Below are 27,012 nucleotides of genomic sequence, written 5' to 3'. Positions count from 1 at the left end.
AAATGAGGATGATCATGGTAGAGTGGGCACTTGATGTTCTTCTGCATACACACACATATACACACATGCACATACAAGAGAGAGAGAGAGGAGAGAATAAAAACCAGTTTTGAAGATTATCTTGTATCTAGCCCATCTTCCAAACAATGGGATAGCTCTCTTTTTTAAACGTATTATAAAACAATCACTCTCATAACCTGCCCTCAAATGAAAAGATTCTTTAGTCTGCATTCCTGAAATGATGGGATTTTTTTGTTGTTGTTTTATTTCACCCCAAGGAGACCCAATACTAGACAACGCAGGAGACAATCTCTTTATTTTGTGTTCTCTGGGTGTGAATAATTCCCATTGTTATTACTCTGAACAGCGAACTGTAACAGCGTCATAGGTATTTATATTTGTGTCTTACAGTTTATTGTCAGCCACGTATTCTTAAAACGTTAATATATTTTATTGAGAAAAGTAAAACATAACACTTTGAAGGAACCAACTTCTCTGGGGATAAGAAAATATTAATCTTATTTCCCACTATTTTATTTCTCCTGTGGAGCTATTAAATTTTGTGATAGAGGTAAATTCTCATTTGTTTATTCAATGATCCCAAATAAGTTTCATGCCTTCACCAATTCCTTAACTTTTCTCATTTCTCTCAGAAGCCTGCACCACAGTGTGATAGCACGCATTGTTGAGAGTGTCTTTGCAGATGAGCACAGATCTCTGTATTTGGTGTTCATAATTTGTCCTGAAATTATTTTAATTGTGGAAACACCGAGAATAAAATGAAAACCTTTCTAGAATGTCTTTTTGTATCCTGATTGAAAAAAAAAAGCCACTTTCTTCCCTAATGATATTAGTCACATCTCAGCATTTCCTTGTTGAAGAATGGAAGTGAGGAAAACCAGAAGTCCCCTCCTTGGGCTCCTCATCTCCTTGGTGCCTTCCCCTGCCCTGGAGCAGCAGTTGTGGCTAGGGCTGAGTTTGACCAAGTCTTCCCCCTGGGGCTCAGCTCAACTGCTTCCTGCCTCCTCCTGCCCCAGAGCCACAGTTGTGGATAGGGTTGAGTTTGGCCTTTGCTTTCCATCTCATGGAATCATCTAGTCAGTCCTCTCTGCGTGCACTTTATTGCCATGAGTTGCTAGCCCTGTGCCACACACTCTCCATCCTCTACTTAGTTCATCCAGTATTCCACTAGGATCCTCAGCATCCAAGGAAGTGCTGGGTATGCGTGTCAGTGGCAGCTGGACCTACGCAAGGATATATTGACCCGTCTCTTCGGTTAAACCAAACTCCAGTTTTGAATTACACAGCAGCACAAGTACAACGTTGAATCGTTTCTCCCGTTTGTAGCATGAGAAATCACCAGGTATGTGGGCAGCCAGGAAAAGAGAACCTTTTACGTATGTAGTGACCGTATCTGCGACACACAAGTATCCACTGTCAGTTTAGACATCCCGTGCCAATAAGAGGCACATGGCTACCCGTGTGGTATATCCCAGTAACAGAGGAACAACAAAACTGCCTGAAGGTGAGCTTGAAAATTATTCCTTCTACTCAGAACAGCTTTAAAATGGTCTGGGCATGGTGACGCACCTATAATGCAGCATATGGGAGGGTGAGGTCAGGGGATCGCTGGTGCCTTAAAGGCTGATCTGGGCTGTGTACTGAGTTCCAGATTAGCCTTGGCTACAGAGTGAGACCCAGTTCAATAAATAAATAAATAAAAATAAATGGATGAATAAATAAAAGGGAGGGAGAAAAAGAGGAAGGAGAGCATTAAATGACTCCTAATGATATCCTGATATATGTATGAAATGTATATTTAGCATATATACACACATAAATACATATGTACACACACACACACACACACACACACACACACACACATATATATATATATGCTTAGATCAGTAACTTGCTCAGCCTTCATTGAAGCTTCTTCTGGAAGCAGATGAGCCCAAATACAGAGACCCACAGCCATACACTGTGGAAAGAGTGAGAGACCCTGGAACACTCAGCCCTAAAAGGGATGTCTCCATCAAATTCCTCCCTGTAGCATTTGTTCAAAGAACCCTGCAAAAGAGGAGGTGTGGAAAGTGTGAGAGTCAGAGGGCATGAAGGGCACCCAGAAAACAAGGCCTTCTAAGTCAGCATGACCACAGCTCAAATGAATTCACAGAGCCTGAGGTGGCGTGCACGGCTGCACACTAGGTCCTCCGCATATATGTTGTAGCTTCTAGTTTGGTGTATTTAACGGGAGTCCTGAGCGTGAATGAGTGGCTTCCTGGTTCTCCTGCCTTCCCTTGGTCCTTTCTCTGTCTGTTTGTTTGGCTTATCAACTCCAATGAGTTTTTGTTTTATCTTACTATATTTTATTTTACTATTTTTTAAAAAAATCCCTTTAATCACTAAGAATCCTAAAACTTAAAAACAAATTAATTTAGGAACATTCTGTATGTTTCTTTTGATCCCCCAAATGAGATTCTAGAAAAAACTACCTGAAAACGCAGACTGGTCATTTTTATAAAATTTTCTTCAACATAGAACAAGAATTTTTTTATTTTTTTTTATTTTTATTTTTTTTTTGCTTTACGCCAAGCCATCCTCTTTGTCAATGGAATTGTGCATGTTGGCTCTCAGAGCCCCTACCAACATAGAACTGAGTAAAAGAGATCAAGCTTTCTAAGTGTATTTATTTACTCCTTCCCTGACACTTTCATACATGTACATAAGGAATTTTGGTCATTTCACCTATCACCCTCTCTAATCTCCTCTCTCTCCCCAACTGAAACACTTGCTCCCAACAAGCCCCTCTTTGTGCTTCCATGTCTCTGTTTTTTGAAGATGTGGAGAGATGTTTAGAGAGATGTTGCTCTCCAGTAATGCAGCTGTCGCTTTTAAACGTGTCGTTTCATGAATATTTGAAATGTAAGGAGACTCTTTTGTCACATATTCCCCCCTCAGTCTGATATTGAGAAAGAAGGGCATGAAAAAGAACAGTTATTCTTTGTGCTACAGTGATTTGATATCACAGTTAAAAGGCCGATGCCTAACCAAACTTCCAGAAGGCCCTAAACTGAAGGATTTAGTAACTGAAGTCCTCTTTGCTGCAGAAAGGGGAAGGCAGACACAAAACATGCCTAAGCCCTGCTAGCAAGTAATCTCTTACGTGTTTATCTGCATGCTGTCTGACCAGCTATGATTAGGAAAGAGGGCAGGAAAGCCCCGATTTTATATACTCAATTTTTTTTAAAGGAGGGTGATATCTTAAGAGCAGACAGAATAAAAAAGAGAGAAGCCGGGGTGCTTCTTTGAGACACTTGTATGGGCAGCTGCCCTCTACATGACAGAAATTGAAAGCTCATGCTGTGCTTCCGCCTGGTCCACCATCCTCTGCAGCGCTCCCGCTCTAGGGTCAGCGTGGAGAGAGACCCCTGCCTAAGCTGGAAGCCTAAATCCAATACCGGAGAGCATTAAGGTTAACAGCAATTGAATTCCTCAGAGCCTGGGACTCTTGGTCTGTGTGGGGAAAATTATAAGTCATCTGCCTCACCTGCTGGTGCAGAACACATGAGCTCACCCCTGGGCGAACCCTAACTAGACTAGGGCTCTGAGAATCTAAGCAGCTCTTCTGATGTTGTTTATTAGTGTTATTACCCAGCTAGAGAATGGAATTACAGAACAAATACCCATGCCAGGTGACACGGATGTTACACACGGAGAGGAGGCTCCAGGCTACCTGCAGCATAAGATCAGAAAGGGAGAGGAAAGCCCAAAGTCGGAAGTAGCATAGAAAACAGACTACTCTTTCTTTCCTTCCGACCTTCTTCCTTTCCCATATCTTCTTATTTGCTTAATAGTAACTTTCACCGTCCAGATTCCAATTAATTAGCTTGTAGCATCTCACATTTCAGATTTAAAGCCATCTTTAACTTATTTGCCCACGCAGACTGGAATGTTATCTGAGCCACAGTCGGACTCCAGAAATGTTTGTTGAGTGGATGATTTTTAAATATTTTTTTTAAAAAAATACAGAAAGCTTAGCTTCTAATTCTCTTTACTTGCAATGGACTTACTGAATCGTGTAGGTAATCTGTGCTCACCAAATGGTCTTAAGGACATTAGTATAAATAGGTTATTGGTTTAAAGGTGAAATTGCTTTAAGAACAGCATGGAGAAAAGAAAGTCCTCTATAATTCTTGAGCAATATCCCCACTTAATAGGGTAGCACATGGGCTCTTCCTAGGCTGTCTTCCTCTATATCTAAAGTATTTAAAGACACCAGATGCAGCTTCAGTCTCAGGCTCTTCAGAAGTATTGGGGTGTCCAAACAAACTTCTAATTCTATTGAAGTCCCATCTAGAAAATCACCTAGTGTATAAACTATGATCCAGCACTTGGTCACACAGTCCCAGAGCTGCCTATCCTTAGCAGAAGGCAGCCGATGCTACTTTTCTGTGTCTGGGTCTCTCCGTAGCCTCCTGTTTTAATGGGACTCCTCACCCATGCAGTTGCAAATCACATTTTGCTATACTCAGGGAAAGTAATGGCCTTTAAAAAAAAAGTATTCCTCCAAGTTTGTGGGCCTCATGATCTCTAGGAATATATCAAAGAGATGTTTACTTTCATCATCACTTTGAAAATGTAATGGATGGGGTGATCAGGCCAGCTTCATTAGTTCATCTTATAGCACTGCAGCCAATAGTCAGTTCACCCATCCATAGCCTCCAGTCGCCTGTTCGAATCCTGATGACAGCCACTACCCTGTCTTCCATTTTTGCTACCCATCATTTAATTGCACTAATAGGTTGTCTTTTCATTTCTGGGTGGTTTTTGTTAGAAGCACTGCACAGTGCTTGGTCTTGCTGCTCCGTAGTGAGTGAGCATTTCAGGAACATGAGCGTCTTCAGGGACATGAGTGGGAAAATGGGTCTCTGAAACATGGAAATATGTGTTAATATGCACAGTCTTCTCAAAGTGCCAGATGATTACTTCTGACTTTTACTTTTTTAGAAAAGAAGAGGCTTATTTGGGACCAATAAATTCTGCCAGGTAAGGGTAGCTGGAGCTGTGGGGCACGGATTTGATTTTTTTTTTTAATTTTTCCCTTTCAAAGCTTTGTTACGATTATTTCCCCGTGAATCATAACTTTCCCCATCCACAGACTTTTTTTGTGTGTGAAGAGAAATAACATGAGCTAAAATGGCCTAACTGAGTAACAAGAATTTGGTCACTTAAACCTTACATCTTACACTTAATAAATTGTTGAAAGTATTCATTTTTAACAATTAAATGCCTATGAACTGCCAATTAAATTTTTTTTTAAATATTGCCTTGGTGTGTAATTGCAATTCTTCTAATAATTTACCTTAATTTTCTATATATGAAACCATTATTATAAACATGTATAATTTTTCATTTGGTGAATTTAATTACTTGGCATTATAGGTCTTTATGAGAATGTCTTTGCTGATCTAGGATCCATTACTTATTCTGGAAATTACCGTATGACTAATAGAAGAATCCCCAGCCTCCCAGAGGAGATGTGAAGAAACATCTACTCAGCGCAGTTGCTGAGGCATAGATTCTGTCCACGGTTATTGTTCCAGGAGTGTGCATGACTCAAAGGTAGCCAGACTCCCAGGAAGTCTTGTAGGTCACATACAGGCATGTACGTCACTGAGGGATTCTTCCCGCAGGGTGGACAGCTCATATAAACTGCACTACCGAAGAGCCCACTGGGCAACTTGCAAGTAACTTCACAACAAAAGCGGCCTTCATAGTCCATTGCTTTATTCCTTATGTAACCTCAGGGAGGGAGAGACCTCAGACACGACAGCATGAAGGCTCTAGAGCCTCGTAAAAGCCCCTATGAGCCGTGTGTGGGCCCTCCCTCCCTCTGGTGGGACCACGGCAATTCCGACTCGGTGTGCTGTGGATCCCATTCAAGCCAGAGGAAGCAGCCTCGCCACAACCATGGATCTACTCCACACATCTCTTTCTGGCTGCAGAGAACGGCCCGTCCCACTAGGACAACAGACAAACAAGTCTATATAACAGCAATTATTTTCATCTAGCCTTTAGAACACAGCAGGGAGACATAAAGCAAAAAAAAAAACTTCAGCGCCTTTAAAAGGCGCTCTACCTTTTAAAAAGCCGACCTCCTTTTTTACGGTGGTGCAGACCTGAATCCCACCCATATGGTTCAGGAACTCGGTAGGGGTCACGTCTCAGTCCCCAGAGCAGCAGCACTTGTTTCAAGGGATGCAGCCAGACTGGCGGCTGGAGCATCTGTACCCCCTTTACAGTTTTCTTTTAATTCAATCATGTCCGATAAATAGTATCCGAATTAGAAACTGAGATCATAGCTGTTTTAGACTTCCTGCTGCTGAGGCACACACCGGATGAAAAGAGGGGAGGGAAGGGGGGATGCACAGTCTAGTTTTCACCCTTATATTCAAAACACAAAAGAAAACACAACTTAAAGCCCTCAGCTTTATCTAGACCACCATTTCAGAGGTTTTTGCTGACAGTCCTTAGCACTGTTTACTCTGGGCCTGTGCTGAGGCAGAACTGTGTGGTGTTGACATGGTGTGGTGTGGCAGAGGCTGCTTGGCTCAAGACACACAGGAAACAGGATGTGAGGAAGGGGCTGGGAGCCAGGCATAGCCCCCCAGCGGCATGAGCCCAGGGGTCTGCTTCCTCAGGTAGGCCTGACCTCCCCCAGGCTCTACTGTCTGTCTCCTTAACGCCACCAGTGAGAGAACCAACACAGAGGCCACCTAGGGGCATTTTCTATTCAAGCCATAGGAGGAGAGGTTGCTTTGGGTTTCGATCTGTTAGAGATCTGTGACTCCTGAGCAGCTGCACCATGACAGGCAGAGAAGAGAAGACAGGCTTTCCTGCAGTTTCTTCCTCCTTGGCCTCTGACTCCACCCAGGTCCCCCAGCCTGAAGAGTTTGCCACTCAGGTTAGGATGGGTCCTCCCCGCTGTTCCTCTCTGGAAATGCCTTGCAGAAGCACCGAGGGGTATGCTCCACTTACCTCATGGGTGTCTCTCAATCCTGACTGCCACTCAGGATTTGCCCTCAAAATAGACATCTAAGAGAAAGCCAAAGGGATTTCGACAAGAGGAAAACATGGGCTTTTTCTGAGAATTCATCTAAGGAAATGGATCTTTTCGGTAGAAAATAGTGTGTCTTTCTAAGTGAGATACGTAGGGGCAAGATTTCAATACGGCCAGCTGCAGGCCGATCAAATGCAGGCAGCAAGGCAGGAGACAGGGAAGCCCTTAACACTGCTGTCCCAGATGAATGACTTTGTGGGGAAATCTATGATCTTTCAGTCCACAGGAGCCAAATCTGGTGCCAGTGTCTTTCGGGAGCTCCTTAACAGGCTTTGGGAAGCAGGGGGCTGGGGACCTTGTCTGCCTCTGTGTTTGAAGTGTTCAGCCATGACTGACTTACCCTTAGGGATTGAGAGGAGGAGCAGTGTGTTCAGACTGATGAGTGCCCATGTCAGCTTTGAGCAAGATGCCGTTGTGTTAGGAGTTCTTTGAAAAAGAAATGAAGAGGAGGCATGTCTATTCCAGGATTGTGTTAGAGCCACCCCTAATTATCTTGGCTTAATAAAGGCTTTAAACCAGAATATTTTAGGCTCATATCTTGTGAGTGCTTCTGTGTCATACCATAGGTGAGGCCAGGACACACGCATTTATTTTAAGCAATGGAGGTTTTTATTTTAAGATTAAATTTCAATATATTTTTAAGTGAATCATAGGGGAAAGTGTACACCCTAGCTGTGCTTTAATGGGTAATTTTCAATATATTTTTAAAATGGGCAATAGGGAAAATGTACGTTCTAGCTGTGGTTTAATGAATATTATTATTTATGATTTTTAAAAGCACCTTGATAAAGATGAAGCATTAGTGTAGACACACAACAACATGGAGCCAAAGTGGCATGCATGGATTAGTGTTGGTAGATGTCTACACAATTTGGCCCTGTGTATTTCACACAATCCCCAATAGGAAATATTTTACTGAGGGTTAAAAACTATCACAATAAAAGACTCTTAGGTTAACTTTGAAATTTGGGTGATTGCCAATTAAGGTAGTCTATTTTATTTTCAAGCCAAGTACAAATTGATATGCTAATATATCCATAGGAGCCACCAGAAAGCATTTAGATATACATCTGTAAATAAAGTAAATGTCTAGTGTTTTCTTTCAAGCCTGGGATTGTCTCTGCCCACCAGTGGCTGTTTTGTTTAGCGTAGTTCTGTTGTCTTATTCTCGTGCTGTAAGATTCAAGGCCTGTTGAGGCAGGAGGTGGTAACACCTGCCCCGCATTCCTGAGCTCTAGGTTGCTATGTGAGACCATTTTACAACTCCAGAAAATGTACATTCACACTACCTCCCCTGTTTCTATAGTGGCAGTTAAACTTGGAGGGGAAAAAAGTGAACTAATTCCGTTACCTTAAAATTTTTAGGTTTGGAGAGTTTCACATATGGGTACCCTGTATTCACCTAGTCTCTCCCTCTCTCTCAAAAAACTTCTCTGGTGCTCTCCATTCCTTTCTCAGTTCATTCCTTCTCTTCTGTAATTAGTATTGTGTTTAATATACATACATACATACATACATACATACATGTCTTCCATTGTTGTCGCTACATGTAACATATATAACCATAATTCTGCCCTCGTTCTCGCTGTGTGTAAGTTCTCCTAAGTGTTAATTCTATATTTTGCTGATTTATAATCACGGCCAGGAATAGTATTTATTTTTTCTCTCTCTCTCAAACGTCATCAACTTATCCAATGCTAAACTGAGCCGGGGGAGATTGTCTGGTCGGTGGTGTCAGTTGACCTGTCCTTGCCTGAATCACACCTGTTGATGAGTAATTCTTCGCTCATGGGCTGCATTGTGTTGTGAGCCGCCAGTTGTCTGATGTTAATGCTCAAGGATTAGTCTCTGGGCCACAGGAGGGAATCATCACCTATTCTCTTTTTATCTGCTCTGTAAATAGAATTGCTTCTTTTTCTAAGTGTGCTAGCTCTACACCGTGCCTTTTTCTGTGGCTGAATATATCTGCATGTATGTTTTATATGCAAGCCAAAAGGAATCAGGCCATAAATCAAAACCTTGCTTGATCAATATTTAAACAAGGATTGCATTTTAGCCAATCTCTTGCATGCCTCTGAGTGCGCATTTGTAATATACTTTCTGGTACAGCAAGTTCCAATCCATGAGAACGGGCAAGCTAATAAATTATTTTAAAATAAAGATACACAATTTCAGTATCCGTAATAAGAGCCTGACGTTTACAACTCTGCCGTAAATCAAAACTTAAGAAGTTAAATATGTCTCTAGTAACTGTCACTGAGGTCATTCGAGACCATGCTGAGCATTATCGCTTCTTCCAAAGAAAACATTAACAACTTAATTTTAACCCCAACACGTAGGGCTTTGGTTTTCTTGTAGTGTGACTCCTTGACATTTCCCATGCCACCTTCCATCAGCACTGGATCGTGAGGCATGCGGTGATGCTCTTGTGGTCCTTTTCGTGTTATGGCTTCAAGCTGGTTTGTTTTGCTTTTGTTTTTAGCCTTCATTCCTGGAGACAAGCGCATTACTGATGAGCGGGACTCTTTGATGGCAGCCTCATTTGGCAACTAAGAGTCAAAGCCTTTGGGAGTAATTCTGCTTCTCTTATTTGCCCACAGTGCTGTCTTGTCTTTGATGATAATTTTGACTTTCTGTTTTTAATCATTTGCTCTTCAGATGGACCCTGTGCAGAAGGCAGTCATTAACCACACGTTTGGAGTCTCCATTCCCCCAAAGAAGAAACAAGTTATTTCTTGTAATGTCTGTCAGCTTCGCTTTAACTCGGATGTGAGTATCGCCTTTTCATTACTCTCTGAAATGTGTCAGGCTGGTGCTGATTGGTCTGAATACAGATAAATCTCTTCCTATTTGTGTGACCTGTGGCATCTCAGTGCAGGTTCCTCCTGGTGCTCCAGTGTGTCCAGTTTCCAAGCGGCTTAGATTCAGTGCTTCAAATCTGAACCGTAGGACAAGAGGCTGACCATAAAGATTAAGACATTCTCTGCATAATCAGCCTCACATGTACTGGTCCATGCTTGATCTCACCAATGCTATCTGCTTGCCAAAAACACTTCCAAATTAAAAAAATGTGCGAAACAATTCAGTGAATGCTGAGGAAGACCACTGTTATTCTCGACAAGAACTATCACATCGCCTGCATGTGTTCAGGCTGACTAAATATCTTAAAGAATCATATTTTCTATAAGTCACACTTCTATTTCATAGAAACGTAGGAAAATTTTTATTATGACTAGCCAGCATGGACATTCTGCTAAAAAGATACCAAGGAAAGGGTAAAATCTAAGTAGGATTTTAAATGTGTAAAAAATAAAGTGCAAAATAAACAACAGAAGAAATCTGGTAATATTCAATAACTGGACAAAACCAGCCACCACTGCAGATGGGACGCTGAAGGTCTGTCTGCTGTGGGATTTCCTGAGTTTCTGAACTCAGAAGCCATTTTCCAAAGAGCATACCACAGATTTAATGTGTTTTTAGAAATTCAAAAATAGCAGACATCCTTCTTCGTATATACCATGATGTGACATTTTCGTAATTCTACACAGTAAGGTCAATGGAATTGCACTCACAGGAAAAGAAGAGAACTTGGTCATGATTTGAGCAATTGTATTTAGTGTGGTTTCAACCAAAGTCTAGTGAATGTTTAATGCCTCATAAAACTCCATACAGAAGAACTGAAATGCACCTAAATAAACAGAGGAATGTAGGATGTTAATTCATTTGACGCCTCAGTATCCCTGAGCTGTCAGTTCTTCCTGTAAAGACAGAAGAATGAATACCCAAATCTCCCAAACTGTCTATTTTGCTAAAAAGCACTCACTTCTTAGAGCACACATGCGAAAGAAAGAAAAATCTCTAGAAGCATACATTTTAGAGGTTTATACTTCCTGGTTTCATTACTTACTACAAAACCTACAATAATCAAGGTATATTGAAAAATCATTCCATCTTGGGGCTGGACAGATGACTCAGCAGTGAAAAGTACTAGTTGCTTTTGCAGAGGAGCTGGGCTCCATTTCCAGCACCTTCTGTAACACCACTTGAAGGGGAGCTGGCACCCTCTTCTGGCAGCCATGGGTACTGCACACACTAGTGTCTATCCTGCACTTGCATCCATGCAGGCAAAACATGCCTACGTATAAAGTTAAGGAAATCTTCTTAAAAATCTCATCCACTTAAGCTCCTCAAGCCTTAGTTGTCGTTCTTAATTTTAATCAATACCTTAGTGCTTTTTAATATAACCTCCCAGAGTTTGTTTTTGGAACTGTAACTAAATGTGAATATAAGTTTTTCTTTTTATTACATATAGAGTAGCACCTTTCTCTGCCTTTGCTTGTTTGCTTTTATTGTGTTCATGCACACATGTGTATGTGTGTTATATGTACATATGTGTGCATGCATGCATGCATGCATGCACATGTGTGAGCAAGAATGTGAGAATCAATTGATGTCAGGTGTTTTTCTCAATCTCTCTTCCTCTCTTTTTAAAAAAATTTTAATTTTTAAATTTTTTATTTCGAGTACATTGGAGTTTTGCTGGCATGTATGTCTGTTGGAGGGTGTTGGAACCTCTAGAGCTGGAGTTACAAACAGTTGTGAGCTGCCATGTGGGTGCTGGGAACTGAACCAGAGTCCTTTGGAAGAACAGCCAGTGCTCTTATTTATGGAGCCATCTCTCTAGCCCCTCTCTCTTTTTTTTGTGGCAGGGTCTCTCACTAAACCTAGAGTTCATCTTTTCAGCTAGATCATCTGGCCAATGAGCCTCTAAGATCTGAGTGTGTCTGTTCCCCCAGAACCTGGCCCCCACATGTGGCCACCACACGTGGCCACGATACCTGGCCACCACACATGGCCACCACACCTGGCACTGACGCAGGTGGTCAGGGCCTCATGCTTCCAAGACAGACAATTTCCCGTTGAGCCATCTCCCCACATCCTGCCTTGTATTTCTCACACTATACTGCTCTATGGCTGTAGAACATTCCTTGACCTTTTTATTTGCTAAGGTGCTAGACAAAGAGGCTTATGTCCCAGAAACCTTAGATTCTCTTAATGTGCAATGTAACATCTAACATCACAAAAGGGAAGTGAGTTAGCAGACAAAATTGAAGGTGGTGTCATTTGTCTCTTATCCACCACTGTCTTGTGTGCCCAGTGTATACGGCTCCTTAAAAAGGGAAGAGGAAGCGGGCATGGTGGCACATGCCTTTAATCCCAGCACTTGTGAGGCAGTTCTCTGTGAGTCCCAGGCCAACCTGGTCTACAAAGCAAGTCCAGGGCAACCAGGGCTACACAAAGAAACCCTATCTCAAAAAAAAAAAAAAAAAAAGAAAAGAAAGAAAGAAAGAAAAGAAAAAAGAAAAAGGAAGAGGAACACAGAAAAAAACAGTCATTAAGCATTCATTGTAAGAAGAGTTTGATTGTTCGTTAATGGCTTTCAAGTTAAAGGAAGGTGCAGAAGTAGAAAGATCTCTGGGAAATTAAGGCCAGACTGGTCTACATAGTGAGTTCCAGGGCAAATAGGCTACACAGATCCGGTCTCAAAATTTAAAGAGAGAGAGAGAGAGAGAGAGAGAGAGAGAGAGAGAGAGAGTAAATAAATAAATAAAGTAAAAAGGAGTTCTTTAATACAGATTTAAGTTCTGTTTCTAAACTTGGGAAATGATACCAACACTGTTGGCCTTAGTTTTCCTTACTATGATAGGAACTAAAGTGGACCGTTCCAGCTCTGTGATTAAAAATAATCTCCATGGTATTGCCATCAGCAGAACAGGACATAAACACATTTGTCTTACAGATAGGACAGCTAAGACCTCAGCATTCTACTTTCTGTTGTGTCATGGAAGCCAGGTGTGCTGGCTTGCCCCTGCAATCCCAGCACTCAGGAGGCAGGAGGTGATGGCTAGCCCAGTCTACAGATGAGTGTGAGGCCTGGACAGCGTAAAACCCTGTTTGAAAAGCCAAACACACACACACACACACACACACACACACACACACACACACACACACACACAAAATCAGAAACTCAACCTATTCCATGGCTCATTTGAAGGAGGAGTGAGAATTTTCTGCCTACAGTTCAGAATTTCTCACCCCTTTGATTTGTGCTCACCATAATCCCTTTTTTATTTTTTCTGAGTGCACTAATATGGACAGGGACAGCTGCACGCGTGTCAGCAGATGACCACCAGCTTCCTGTGGAGAAGAAAGAAAGTAATGAGATTTCTGAGTCATGCATAGATCCTAGGCAATAAAACCACAAAAAATCTGGATGGCAAATTCAGAAATGTGACATATATGCGTTCCCAGGGTTTAGTAATGGCGTCATAATCTGCATAACTGAGCGCTCTAACTGAGCATTTTTTATTGGGGAGAAAGTTTATTATTTTATAATTACCCTATTTACATTTTAATGCAAGAATTAAGAAGATGATCATCCTTATTTCCTTTAATAACATTTCTAAATCAGCCCGAGACTGAATTGGCTTCACTCTTCAGTGTAGAAAATATGTTTATTGAAAGATCTGGAAGGCAAATTTGCACAGTAAACAGACTGCACTCCACCAGTTCTCTATAACCCACATAAAACATACCAGAGCGGGCCTTGTGCAGTAAAAGTCCAAGCGACCTAGTTTAAGTGTCCCGCAGCCCACTCTGTCCAGCTTTTTTCATCTCAATAGAACTCCACTGTTGGAAGGCAAAAGGCTACCGCTTTGTTTACACAATGCAGCCTTATGTAAATGAGTGAACATTAATCACAAACATTTCCCAAGCGAGCCTTTACAAATTGACACCATTAACTTTGCCAGAGGCAGGCACTGCAGCCCAGGAATAATACATTTTCCAAAAGAGTCCTGGGCCTTTGCACAAACGTGCAGATGCCACTTCTTCCTTCCTTCTTCATTGTCTTTTTATTTATTCATTTTATTTAAATCCTAACCTAGAGTAAGCCAAAATGAGGTTGTCGTGAGCCTCCATGTCCCTCTGCCCACTGATAAATGAGCACGCTACAGCTGAAGGATCATCATAAATGGATGAGCCTGCGTAGGAATCTTTACCTGTAAGCTGGTAATGTGCCGTCTCCTAAGATGAGCCCAGTCAGGAAAATGAGCTAGCACACACTTCAAAAGTAATATCTTGAGGCGAACATTTTTTTCTCTCTCTTTTTAGCTACGTTGGAAGTTGGGAGATGACAAAAAGTTTTTAATTTACATATTAATTTCAGTTCCTTGGAGACTAGCAGTAGAAGGGCCAAGAAAATACAAACGTGGTTTTATGTAAGATTAGAGCAGGGCGACTTGGGTTTTCTAAGTGTTTCAGAACAGATGACATCATCATCACCATCACTGTAAAGTGGTCTTCACCTCACCTGGGTCCTCACACTCCGTAGGGGAACAGGAACAAGAGCCCAGCAGTCTAATCGAGTTTTGCAGACTCTAGTCCAGGAATCAACCCTAACAATCCCATCACTGAGGTCACAAATTACGAAGCATGGGATAGTACCCTCTCATGCTGATTCCATAGGCGTTCATTACCAGCGTGATGCTCACCCATCTGACCAGCAAAATCTACAGCGCTACTTTCTGAGCAGCACCTTCAACCTTGAAATCCCACCATCACCCACAATACTCTGCATTTTATTTGACGTTATGACATTAGTGGGTTGGTGAGGTTTATTGACGTCCTCCTCTCCGGGTTGGGCGATGGGCTTTGGTTTAGCCAGTGTCTCTGATTTTAACCCCCTGTGCTTTCTTGCTATGCTTTACGTCTTCCTGCCGGGGGATGTAAAGAGATGACCTCATGTCGTTTCATTGATTGACCTCAGCATATTTTAGATAGACCGGAAACCAAAGGTTTATTTCAAAGATAAAATGGTAGGCCAGCCATTTGTGCGAACATTTTGGAAGGTGACTTCACTGTCCTATTCTTGACTCTAAACCTCTGAAATTTTGAAAATCGCAGCCATCAGAGATCAGCGGCAATTCTCACGACCGCGGTTAGTGGGCAATTGGTACTTCTGCAACCCTGGCACCCTCATTTTGCGTCTATGTCATCTTACTACCTTAATTTCGCCGGGATTGTATCCTCTGGTATTTCTGCCTGCACCCTCCTCCCTGCCCCATGTTAAGTCTTAGTCCCACCTCCTGATTTCTTTAGCAGTTAAAATCTCACAGTACAAACCCTCCTACCTTTTGTAAACAAACTTCATCCACGGTGTGACACTTCCTGCTGTGTCTGCTGCAGGCACCCACAGTCTCTGCAGCCCACCCGGTCCTCCCTAGTCAGTCACCACAGGGTTGGCTGGGTCCCACATACATTTCCTTCCCACGTGCTGTTGGTGGATCCTCCATCTCCTGGCCACCAGGCCTGACTGTCCTCCTCCACCAGCTTTCGTGGGGCACCAAGTCCCTGCAGCAGCTGCCCTTCCTCGGAAACCAGATCAACCAAGAACCTGGAACCCTGTTGGGCATCGCCTTTGAAAATGTCCCTTTCAGGAAAACTGGTTTTATGAAGTTTGGTCACCATTTCCTATTCCAGGGAATTCTGCAGCTTCCTTTCCTCATCCTTGCGCTAGCTTCTGTCTCTGAAGTGTGTGTGTCTTCCCTTGTTCTTTTCCGTGGTCTCTTCCGAAGCATTACATTTCTTCTTCCTTCATCCTCCACCTAATCTTTTATTCTTTCCCAGTGCCCTTTTTCCTTTTCTCTTCCTTGGACACAGCAGAGTAACAAATACACCACTTGCCCTGTCTGTCTTCAACACTGGGAGGGTTTTTACTAAGCTTTTCCTTTCCTTGAGCAGATCCTTTGCTTTCAATATAGAAAATTTGTCTCCTGATATTTGGCTCCCACCAACAGAAGCTCACTGTCACAGGAATCCATCCAACTTCTCCATAGGCATTAAGGCTATACTTTAACTGGTCCCTACGTCATGTGTATGCATCTAACCACTGCCAACCACCTGCACATGTCTACTCTATTGCTCTTGACAGCCCTAGGGCTTCTATGGTTTCATTCATGTAATTGCATATGAATTGTATAAAGTAGTCCTTCTTTCCCAGTGGACACACAGCATAGTCAAAATCATGCATGGATCTGTACTAAAAACGCAGACTATTTCCCTCCCTTCGCTTCATCCTTAAGCAACACAGTATAAGAGCTATTGCACAAAATTTATATTTCAGTGGTGTTGTCGATAGTCTGGAGATAATTAAAAAAAATACAGGTGGCTATATTCAAATCCCATGCCATTTTATATAAGGACCTTCTGCCATCACAGATTTTGGCACTCAAGGAAGCTTCTGGAACAATCACCCAATAACATGAGCAATGGCTTCATGTACATTCATGGATAAGTGGTACACCGTTCCAGAGCACTGATGCCCAGTCTACTCAATTGTGCCTGTGCTAACATGGCTCCTATTGGGGAAAAAAGAGCCATGAAAGTTGCTGCTTACTGAAACATGCGTGTATGATGGGAACTGGAGACGGGCAGACTTCAGCAGAGCTCTGCAGAGATGCTGAGGGGACCCCGCTCTCACTGCTGCTGACCTAGGAACTGAAATGCTTATTGTAAAATCCACATCTGCTACTAAGCAATATGAATTATTGGAAAAATTAATATGGTAAGCTTGAAAACCCAACCAATTCTGTCAAGAACAAAGGTGCAGAGCCAGAAATAGAAGGGATCAATAGTGTCCAATGAAAATCTAGAAAGTGATAGCCAGCTTTTGTCAAACATTTTACATTTTTCCCCATAAATAAGACTATTTATATTGATTCTTAGGTTTGGAGGGTACTGAAGCAGATAGGAGGTAATTAAAAGCATAAATCTCCAGAGCCCAAGAAGGTAATTCTCTGTTTCTCAGACAGAGCTGACAAAATGATGAACATTTTTTGCTTCAATATGACAGAAATATAGCGTGATTACGTGGAACAGGGACACAGGGTGCTGAAAGTTTTCTTCACTGGCTGCCATTAAACAAAGCTCTTAAAAGCTCTGCCGGCCTTTTGAGGAATGTAGTAGCTACTCATTAAATTCCTTAGACCCTTGCTTCTATGGTAGCACTGTATACGTAAAAGAACTTTGCAGCCCTCGGGATTCCCTTCTATTTAAATAGGTCTGTGGAGAATTTAGGACTGATTTTAAACTTTCCTCAGGGCCGAGGAGATGGTTTCTTCCATAAAGTATCTGCCACCCAAGCACGAGGAACAGAGTTTGGCTCCAGTCTGTGATCCCAGCGCCAAGATGAACAATGGAGGAAGATGGTACACAGTGACTTCTCATTTACACAAGTGCACATATACCTGCAAACATGTGCACAGGAGAAGGTCCCCCCCCTCTCTCTCATGAGCATAACAATTTATAGAGGCTAATCATATCCTAAATGAACCAATGAGGATATCATGCAGTGTCTATGATTCAGTATTTTTCTGGCTTTACTTTAAACATAGAGATGCCTCACGTGACACAGAACTCTGGCTTTCACTTGTTTCCAGCCATTTTCAGAATGTTAAGCTCAGCCCAGTGTGATGGTGCACAGACTGTAAATGTGAACGCTAGAGTGAAGGCACCAACACCCACCCCCTGTTCTGGTCTGTTTCCAGTAGGCTAATCAGATGTTAATAACAGCTTTAAAAAAAAAATACTAGAGGTATTGCTTTTCTAACCTTCTTCAGTTAATAACCATTTTAATAAAGAACTTTTTATTTTTAATTTCTCAGCAGTTTTTTTTTCAAGTCACTTTGTTGTTGACTGTTTTTCACCCAAAAACTTCAATGCCACTTGGGGCTTAGGAAAGGTTGCCAAGAGTTTCTGTTTTGCTTCCTTCCTGGGTATAGATTTCTTCCGTTAAGACTGATTCCAGAATCATTAGCAATAAGAAAAAGTTTCACTTGATTTTTGTGGCTTGGGATTTCAGCCTCACATTCGTTCGATATATAATTAAGGACAGATAGAGACTCTGGGCTAAGCCCCTGTAGGCTCACTGTGATTAGCAGCTGGGCTAAAGTAGGTGTCTGGGCTTTATTTTAGGAAGCATTTAGCTTCCCATAGCTTCTCTCTGTAATGCTTTATTAGGCAGTTGGCTAGAATTTTCTTCACATCTTCACAACAAAAAATGAAAAAGCATTATTTATGTATGACCCAAAAAGAAGAAGAAAAAAAAAGGATGGAAGTTTGTATGCCCCACTGCCCGAGCAAGATGAGTAACTTAAAACAGTTCAGAACACTCTGCACAAAAGAGATAGTTTAGCTAATTGTACCTCTTAGGCAGCTCCTTGACTAACGTGAGAGAGTATTGCACTGCAGGCCCAAGGACTTCCAATCTGGTAGTCCAGCACAGCTGTAGCAACCTTATCATCCATGGTTTGGAGCATGAGGAGGTAGAGGAAGACAGCAGAGGAGGTATTGTTGCTTCAGCCATTTTCCAGAATATCAAGACTTTCCTGGCAAAGCACTGTGATCTGTGAGAGTAAGAGTGGGGCTCCTCAAGGAAAGAAAGGCAGCTAAGAAAAACCAGTCATAATAGGCCCAGCATCAAGAGGAAGGCCTGAGCAATTTCCTTACAGACTTGGTTATCTGCCTGGGTGAAAAAGAGGAGGGTGAGGAGGGAGGGAGAGAGAGAGAGAGAGAGAGAGAGAGAGAGAGAGAGAGAGAGAGAGAGAGAGAGAGAGAGAGAGAGAGAGAGAGAGAAAGAAGAAGAAGAAGAAGAAGAAGAAGAAGAAGAAGAAGAAGAAGAAGAAGAAGAAGAAGAAGAAGAAGAAGAAGAAGAAGTAGAATTAGAATCAGAAGAAGAAGAAGAAGGAGAAGGAGAAGAAGAAAGGGAAGGGGAAAGGGAGGGGAGGGGGAGATTTTTAAGGCTGCCAAACTGTACAGTGCTAACTGCAGCATAATTCCAGAGAACACAGAACCTGTGGCTAGACTAGCCTCCAGTGGAGCACTGTTTGGCCGGGTCATCTCCCTGGCTGGTGCTACACTGACTCTCCACTCATATCTCTGTAACTGCGCACAGGTAGTGAAGAAGGGAAGGCCTTGAGGGAAGGTCAGGACTGGAGGCAAAGAAGACAGAACTGTGTGATTCTATAGCTAAATCAGACAGGGCTCGGCCAAGCTGCTGACAGTGCCTCGTGCCTGCAGTTCTGGCACTCAGGAAGCAGACGGAGGCAAGTCTGTGATTTTGAGGCTGGCCTGGGCTATGTAAGGAGCACCAGGCTAGCCAGAATACTTAGTGAGACTCTGTTTTACAAAACAACAATAAAAACCAAATATGGCTTGTTACATATGTGCTCCTTACTGTACTCAGAGTGTCCTGAAACCACAGTCACTTAGACAGGTGACAGAAGCTCTGCATCTTTTATCAGCATGTTCCATGTCCTAGATCTTAATTACTATTTAGGGACTAGTATTTCATCTTTCCTCAGCCTTTTACCTTCCTTTCCTTTTCTCTTTTCTCTTTCCCCTTCCCTCCATTCCCTTCATTCCTTTCTTCTTTTTCTTTCTTTCTCTTTTCAGTAGTGGTGAAGGTGATTTGGACTGAACCCAGGGTCTCATGCTTAGGCAAGCCCATCCGAGCTAAAGCACCAACCAGCACTCATGTAAATCCAAAAGCAAGCAAGCAAAACCCATCCAATCCACCCCACCCCTGCTCTCTCTCTCTCTCTCTCTCTCTCTCTCTCTCTCTCTCTCTCTCTCTCTCTCTCTCTCTCTCTCATGTACAAGGTCTATGTTCCAAGGAACATGGAGAGTTTAATGCTGTGTTCACAGCTCAGACTACTGTTCTGACAAACCAGGCCTCTGAGGAAGGCACCACACACCAGCATCTAACCTAGCTTTGAGAATATGATTTGATGCTCATTGCTTTGTGTTTTCTATCTGACTGAAAAGTGTGCATTCACAGTGCTCAAAGTGGTCACACACAAGACGACAGGAAAATAGGGAGAAGACTGACTGGGTAAAGGCTTCCTCCTGGAGAGGTGACATGGAGAAAGGTGGCGATGAATGGAATTGGCTCTACATAAATATGAAACTTTTTTCATATGAATTTTTTTTAAAAATCAGAAGTTAAGAACCTCTCACACATTATCACCTTTTCCCAAGTCAAGAAAACGTGGAGGAAGGAAGTTGACAAGGACACTGGGGAGCAGCTGCCACAGCTCGCATTTTCACTGGGATGCAGTTTTAGCCTCAGTGACTGGGTTAACTACATTTTCATGTCTGTCATCTCACCATTACCATTACAAATCAGAAATGTAAAAAGGGGTGTGGCTTAGCAATGATGAATATTAATTCTATTATACCATCGGTGAGATGTCTGATACTACAGGTTGTTTTTAGTGTTAACAATGTTCTGTAGGATACAGATATTAAAAAAGAAAAAGAAAAAGTAGTGGGCCTCATGCCTAACACTTTTTCTTGTAAATGTAACAAAAAAATAAATTTTAGTTTTTAATAAGAGGGTAAAAACTGAGGGAAAAGCAAATGACTTGTGCTTTTTAATCTCGTTGATATATTTAAGAGGGGAAAAAGCCTTAAAATTTTAAGTAGACACATAACATTTAAAAAGTTAAAATGCTTCAAGGTTTGCTTCCTTGCCATTAAAATCCCTGTGATACTGTGTGCACATATCAGATCAACCATAGCAATGCCACAATATGAGTGGCAAAGGTTTACAAATTTGAACACACCTGAAATGACTTTGGGGGATTTCTCACCATTAAGAATTTATTTATTTTTTTTCTTCTTTTCATTTATTTGTTTATTTAATCACTTTTCAGCCCAGTCCCAGCTCTCTCCCTCCTCTCCTCCTAGTCCCACCCTCCCGTCTTCCTCCCCCCACCCCCCATTCTCAACTTTCCTTCTCAGAGAAGGGGGGGCCCCCAAAGGGTACCAACCCACCCTGGCATCTCAGGTATCCTCTCACACTGAGGCCAGACAAGACAGCCCAGCTAGGGGGAAAGGATCTAAAAGCAGGCAACAGGGTCATAGACATCCCCTGCTCCCATTGTTAGGGGGCCCACATGATGACCAAGCTGCGCATCTGTTACATATGTGTAGGGAGTCTAGGTCCAGCCCATGCAAGCTCTTCGGTTGGTGGCTCAGTCTCTGTGAGCCCCCCACGTTAGTTGACTCTGTAGGTCTTCTTGTGGTGTCCTTGACCCCTCTGGCTCCCTCGATCCTTCCTCCCACCCTTCCACAGAACTCCCCAGGCTCTGCCTCTTGTTTGGCTGTGGATCTCTGCATCTGTTTCCATCAGCTCCTGGATGAAGCCTCTCAGAAATCAGTTATGATAAGTTCCTCTTTGCAAGCATAGCAGAGTGTCATTAATAGTGTCAGGGGTTGCATCAGGGATTAAGAGCACTGGCTCCTCTTCCAAAGGTCCTGAGTTCAATTCCCAAAAACCATATGGTGCCTCACAACCTATTATTATGGGGTCTGATCCTTTCCTCTGGCATGCAGGCATATATGTGGATAGAACACTCATATACATAAAGTAAATAAATAGATAAAGGAATTTATTTTTAGAATAATTACATGTAGTGAATTCAGTGTGAACTGGGAGTTCCATAAATTTCCTATATTAACTTGACATAGTTAATTAAAACAGAAGTAACAAAATGTTCTCATTTTACACAGGTGTACACACACACACACACACACACACATAATTAAAATTTGCTAGGTTGTACAGCTCAGTAGTAGAACACCTGCTTAGCATGCCCCAGACGTTGGGTTCTATCCCAGTGCTGGGAAAAGGATATTAAACATAAGAGTAATCATAGCACCTACTTAGAACTCAGACCAAAAACAAAAGAGCACTGCCAAGGAGGAGTATTTTAGTTCTGTAATTTGTAATTACCAGCATGTGGGCTGGAGAGATGGCTCAGCAGTTCTGAGCACTTCTTGCAGAAGAACATCATTTGCTTACCTGCACCCACACAGTGGCCCACAACCATGCATAAGTCCAGTTCTAAGGGACCCAGTGCCCTCGTCTGACTTCCCAAGGCATCCGGCACACACACGGTGCACACACACACACACGTAGGCAAAACATTCATACATACAAACTAGGATAAGTAAATTAAGAAAAAACACACACACACACAATCCCCAGCATGTAGCAAAAAATGCAAAGCAGACTGCTTTTAGCCAGTTTTCTTGTTTAACTTATCTACAGATCACGCAAACCCTTTCCCTCTGAGAGCCACGTGTGCCTCTGAAGACCAGGGCTCATCCCACAGGAGTGGAGTCTGGCTCTGCTCACACCTGCTTTCACGTAGGGCGAGAGGGGCACAATTCTTGGGTCACAGGTTTCCTTTTGTCTTTGATCCATCTGCTAAAGGCTCCAGACAACCAGCTTACTTATACTGTCTGTTGACCCAGCTCAAGATGACTTACTCAGGTTTTGCTCTGGAAAGAGACATTCCATATTATGAGAGACGCCTACAGAATCCTCCTCTGTGGTGATACAGGATTGATGTCACAGCCATTGGCAATCTCAGTTCAGCCGACTTTTTCTCATGCCATTTGGGAGGGATAGAAAAGATTGGATTCCAAAGGAGCCGTTAATAATTTGTTAAGAGTTTTGTATTTGGAATTGTTTAAGCCAACAGAATGTTCTGCACACACTCTTAAACTAAAAATACCAGCGATCGCATTTTGTGTTCAGTCTATACATCTGCACAGATGGTCCGAGAACAGTGTTTACATCAGTATCTGTAAGTCAGGAGGAAATGATAGATCTCCACATTTGTAAAGTGCCACAGTAGGATTACTGACTTTACAGATGAAAAATGAAATTTAAAAGAAAAATTGAAGACTTTTGAGAACATGGCATTCCTCCCCAGCTCTCATGCTGGAGAGTTACACACTGCGCAGTCATCATCATCCACATGTGTGCCCTTCTTATAAACGTAACACATTCCTGGTAATGTGTACATGCTATTAACCAGGAGTCTTTGGCGACTCAGGTGTGTGTAAATGTATGAACTGCATTTTTGTTTGTTTCAAACTCTTACTTCAAAAGACAGTGCGCACGAGACTTGCAAAGGGGACCAAAACCTAAAAGCTGGAAACCAGCAGAGACGGCTTCTCAGGGCCACGGATGTAGACAAACACACCAGAGCATCAGCGCTGGTGTCATTGCAATGATGCTAATGTGATTTTAACACATTGTTTCACCTCCACCAGCTAACGGTCTCCTAAAAAACAGCTTGCTTTTCTTTCTACTTCTGCTCTCCCCCCAGCTAACAGCATCTCTTTTAAAATGTTCTAGTTTGTGGACCTTCGTATGTCCACTTCTGACATTTTCTCCAGTTCATAACCATTTAGTAATATTTTAGGCCACTCTCACTTTTAAAGAAAACCATTAATTTTGTTACTTGCTTAACATTTTGTTTAAACAAGATAATGTCACCTAACACCCTCAAAATGTCCGTTCCTGACTGTGCCCATCTCAGGTCCTGCCTCCAGCCTTTGTTGCTTTCACCGTACAGGCATAGTAACTTTGACTTCCCTAAGTACAACAGACCCCACCCCTCCCACCCTCCCGCTGTCCGACCCCTCCCACCCTCCCGCTGTCCGACCCCTCCCACCCTCCCGCTGTCCGACCCCTCCCACCCTCCCACTGTCCGACCCCTCCCACCCTCCCACTGTCCGACCCCTCCCACCCTCCTACCCTCCCATTCTGGGCCTAGTTCCTGACCATCTTTCAGTCATAGTATTTCTCCCTCACAGAAGCCTTTCAAAGTTCGGTTGGCTCATCTAGCCCCATTCCCACTGGCTTTATTCAATGAGTCACATTAGGAAATAGATATTTATTGAAGAACTATTTGTTTAACACCCTCCCCTTGTCGGTCCCATCGATGATGGTAACCGAAGGACAAAGACTGGATCTGCTCTGCCTTCTCTGTGGTACCCAGCTCAGTGCACAGGAGTGGGACTAAAGGGACCTTAGTCACTGAGATCATTGAAGTCACAAAGCCCACGCTCTATGGTAAAAACGGAACTTAGCATGACCTTAAAAGGCCACCCGCCCCCAAACCTGTTTCCACTCCACTTCACCTTTCAGCGTCGTAGCAGAAGGACAGGGTCTCCTTGGTTTTGAGTCCACCTCTGGGAGGGCTGTTTTGCTTGAGGCTGCCTTCACGGATCTGCAATATGATGATGAAAAGCCTGTTCTTTTCATCTTTGTCTCAAATCCAAGATCTTCGTCTCTGATACTGTGATTGAGTAATAACTGTCCAGAGCCGTCTGTAAGCTCCGCCCAGTCTGTCTTGCCTGCTTCTTTGTGGCTCTATGAGGTGAAACGAGGCTCTGCACACAGAGTGCTTAGCCTTGTGCCTGGCACATGGCGAACAGTAGTGGCAGCTGTGTCTCTGTATTTTTACCTTTGAACTTGGGAAATGTGTCGTAGCCTTGATATTTGAAGCTTTTCCGGATACTGCATTTCCTTTCTGGCTGTGTGTCCTTCGAAGGGATGGGGGGCAAGGTGCTCTAATTTCTCTTGAGGCAGCTACTAGTCCTTTCTTTATATGAACATGGCTGCCACTCAGCTTTTGGTGCAATGCTGCCAACTTCCAGAATGAGACGACCTCAGATTCTATCCAGCTATTTGATAAAGCTGATTTGAAATTGCAGAAAAGCGCTTCAGCACTTAAGGTGCTGCGAGACTTCATAAACACGGCAGTTCTTCCTAGAGAATTAAAGTTTTAAATTACTTTCCTTCGGACCTTTTCACTTTGTCCTCTGTTTTGTCCTCTTGTCCGTTCTGCCTTGCTGGTGACCCTTCTGTCTTCACAGAAGAGCCCCCTCCAGCATGTCTGATGTCACTGCTATCACAAGAATTTTTCCTCAAATAGATTTTCCTCCTCGCTGTACATAGCTGTTTTCTTGATATTCTTTTCTCAAGTAGATTTCCTTCCCACTGCACCTACTTCTGTTGGAAGCTTATCTGTCTCCAAAGACGACTCCATCATCTGCCATCCAGGGTCCACACAGCTGTCTACACGCCAGCCACCTTTCTCAGCCAGCAATGGCTGACCCTCCCCAGTGTGTGACCTAGGAGTAGCTGTCTACACACCAGCCACCTTCCTCAGCCAGCAATGGCCAACCCTCCCTAGTGTGTGTCCTAAGAGCAGCTGTCTACACACCAGCCACCTTTCTCAGCCAGCAATGGCTGACCCTCCCCAGTGTGTGTCCTAGGATCAGCCTAGATAGACACCCAAACAAAACTACAATTTTGTTATTTGCTTTTTGCCACTTTCTCTGCCATTTGGCTGTGAACAACTCTAATTTTTCCACTCTCTGTCCTTACTTGAGTTATATTTTGAAGTAATAAAGATTATATATTCATTCGTTCAACCTATCCATGTAATGAGTATCCATCAGATGCCGACTACAGATGTCTGAATGAAGAATAGGCATCTTACAGGTGTGAGCCATAGGGGAGACTATGATGGTCTGGTGGGAGAAGACAGAATTCATCAAATGATCATATGAATTCATAAGTAAGTTCAAGGTGGGGAGGACTTTTGGGAAATATCATTCAGAGTCGGAAGGAGGGCCTGCACTAGCATTTGGAAGAATCCAAAGTTAGTATGTGTTTCCAGGTTCTGGCTACTACCCAACAGGGATGTCCCCGGAAAGTCTCCACTTACCAGGAGAGAGGGATAGGTGCAGGGACCTCGTATTGGGACTCTAGGTGAGAGAAGTATGGGAGAATGGGGAAATAGAAGGACTCAGAGGGTCCTAGAAACCCACAAGAAGAACATCATAACACGCAGATATGAACCCAGGGGACTCTGCTCAAACTACTGCACCAAGCAAGCACAATACATGCAGTAAATATTGAACCCCTTCTCAGATCTAGCCTATGGACAGGACATTCTCCACAGTTGTGTGGAGAGCGACGACTGACTCTGACATGAACTCTGGTGCCCCATATTTGACCACTTCCCCTTGGTGGGGAGGCCTGGTGGCACTCAGAGGAAGAATAGGGAAGCTACCAAGATGAGACCTGATGGGCTGTGACCATATGGTGGGGGAGAAGAACTGCTTCTGTCACAGACCTAGGGGAGGGGAATAGGGTGAAAGAAGGAGGGAGGGAGGAATGGGAGGATACAAGGGATGGGATAACAATTGAGATATAATCTGAATAAATTAATTTAAAAAAAACTTAGTATGTGGCCTAGTGGGGGATCCCAGAAGGGTTCTTTATGAAGGGAGTTCCCTCAGGTGCTGCAGGAGAACAGCAGTCAACTAAGACAAGACACAAGAACCAGCGTCTAGGCTGAGGGAAAGACGACTTACTGTAGTTTACTTGCCTGTAGCCACACTTAGTTTCCTTCTCTGAGAACGATAAAAAGGGCTCAAACAAAAGCCAGAAGTACTCTGGTGCCCCTTATTTGGCCATGTCCCCTTGATGGGGAGGCCCGATGGCACTCGGAGGAAGGACAGCAGACTACCAAGAAGAAACTTGATACCTTAGCATCATATTCAAGGGGAGGAGGTCCCCATCAGTCACAGTCATAGGGAAGGGGAATGGGGTGAAAGCAGGAGGGAGGGAGGAATGGAAGGATGCACAGGATGGGATAGCAATTGAAATGTAATATGAACGATTTTATTTTTCAATTAAAAAAACATAAAAAAAGTTATGCAAAAAAAAAAAAAAAGCCAGAAGTACAGAGGGAGGAGGCCAAGCAGCATGCCAATATGGTGGCTTAGGTTTTTCAAGCAGAAACAGTGAAGCATTGCTCGGATTTTTAAAAACCAAGGAATGGCCGTGGTCAGATTTGTGTTTGAAAACACTGCTACAGAGAGCTGAAAAGGGGTGTTTGTGTAACCACTGAGAAGGCTTTAAAATATGGCAGCAGGTGTAATCGGGA

At 43.0% G+C, this 27,012-nt stretch overlaps 1 protein-coding gene across 6 annotated transcripts in view; it reads left to right on the top strand.

Moving 5' to 3' along the window:
- ZNF385B (zinc finger protein 385B) overlaps window positions 1-27,012 on the top strand; it is a 384,275-nt gene that overhangs the window by 310,648 nt on the left and 46,615 nt on the right. For 5 of the 6 annotated variants that reach the window (XM_084799806.1, XM_084799807.1, XM_084799809.1 and 2 more), the window contains 2 exons: window positions 5,014-5,052; window positions 9,785-9,895. In XM_084799806.1, the coding sequence (XP_084655932.1) occupies window positions 5,014-5,052; window positions 9,785-9,895 (150 nt within the window). The remainder of the gene's footprint in view (window positions 1-5,013; window positions 5,053-9,784; window positions 9,896-27,012) is intronic. The other variant, XM_084799808.1, reaches the window with a different exon arrangement.

This window comes from Acomys minous (assembly GCF_964271855.1).
Source record: "Acomys minous genome assembly, chromosome: 10".
NCBI classification, from domain to species: domain Eukaryota; kingdom Metazoa; phylum Chordata; class Mammalia; order Rodentia; family Muridae; genus Acomys; species Acomys minous.
This window is presented reverse-complemented; position numbering and strand designations above follow the sequence as displayed.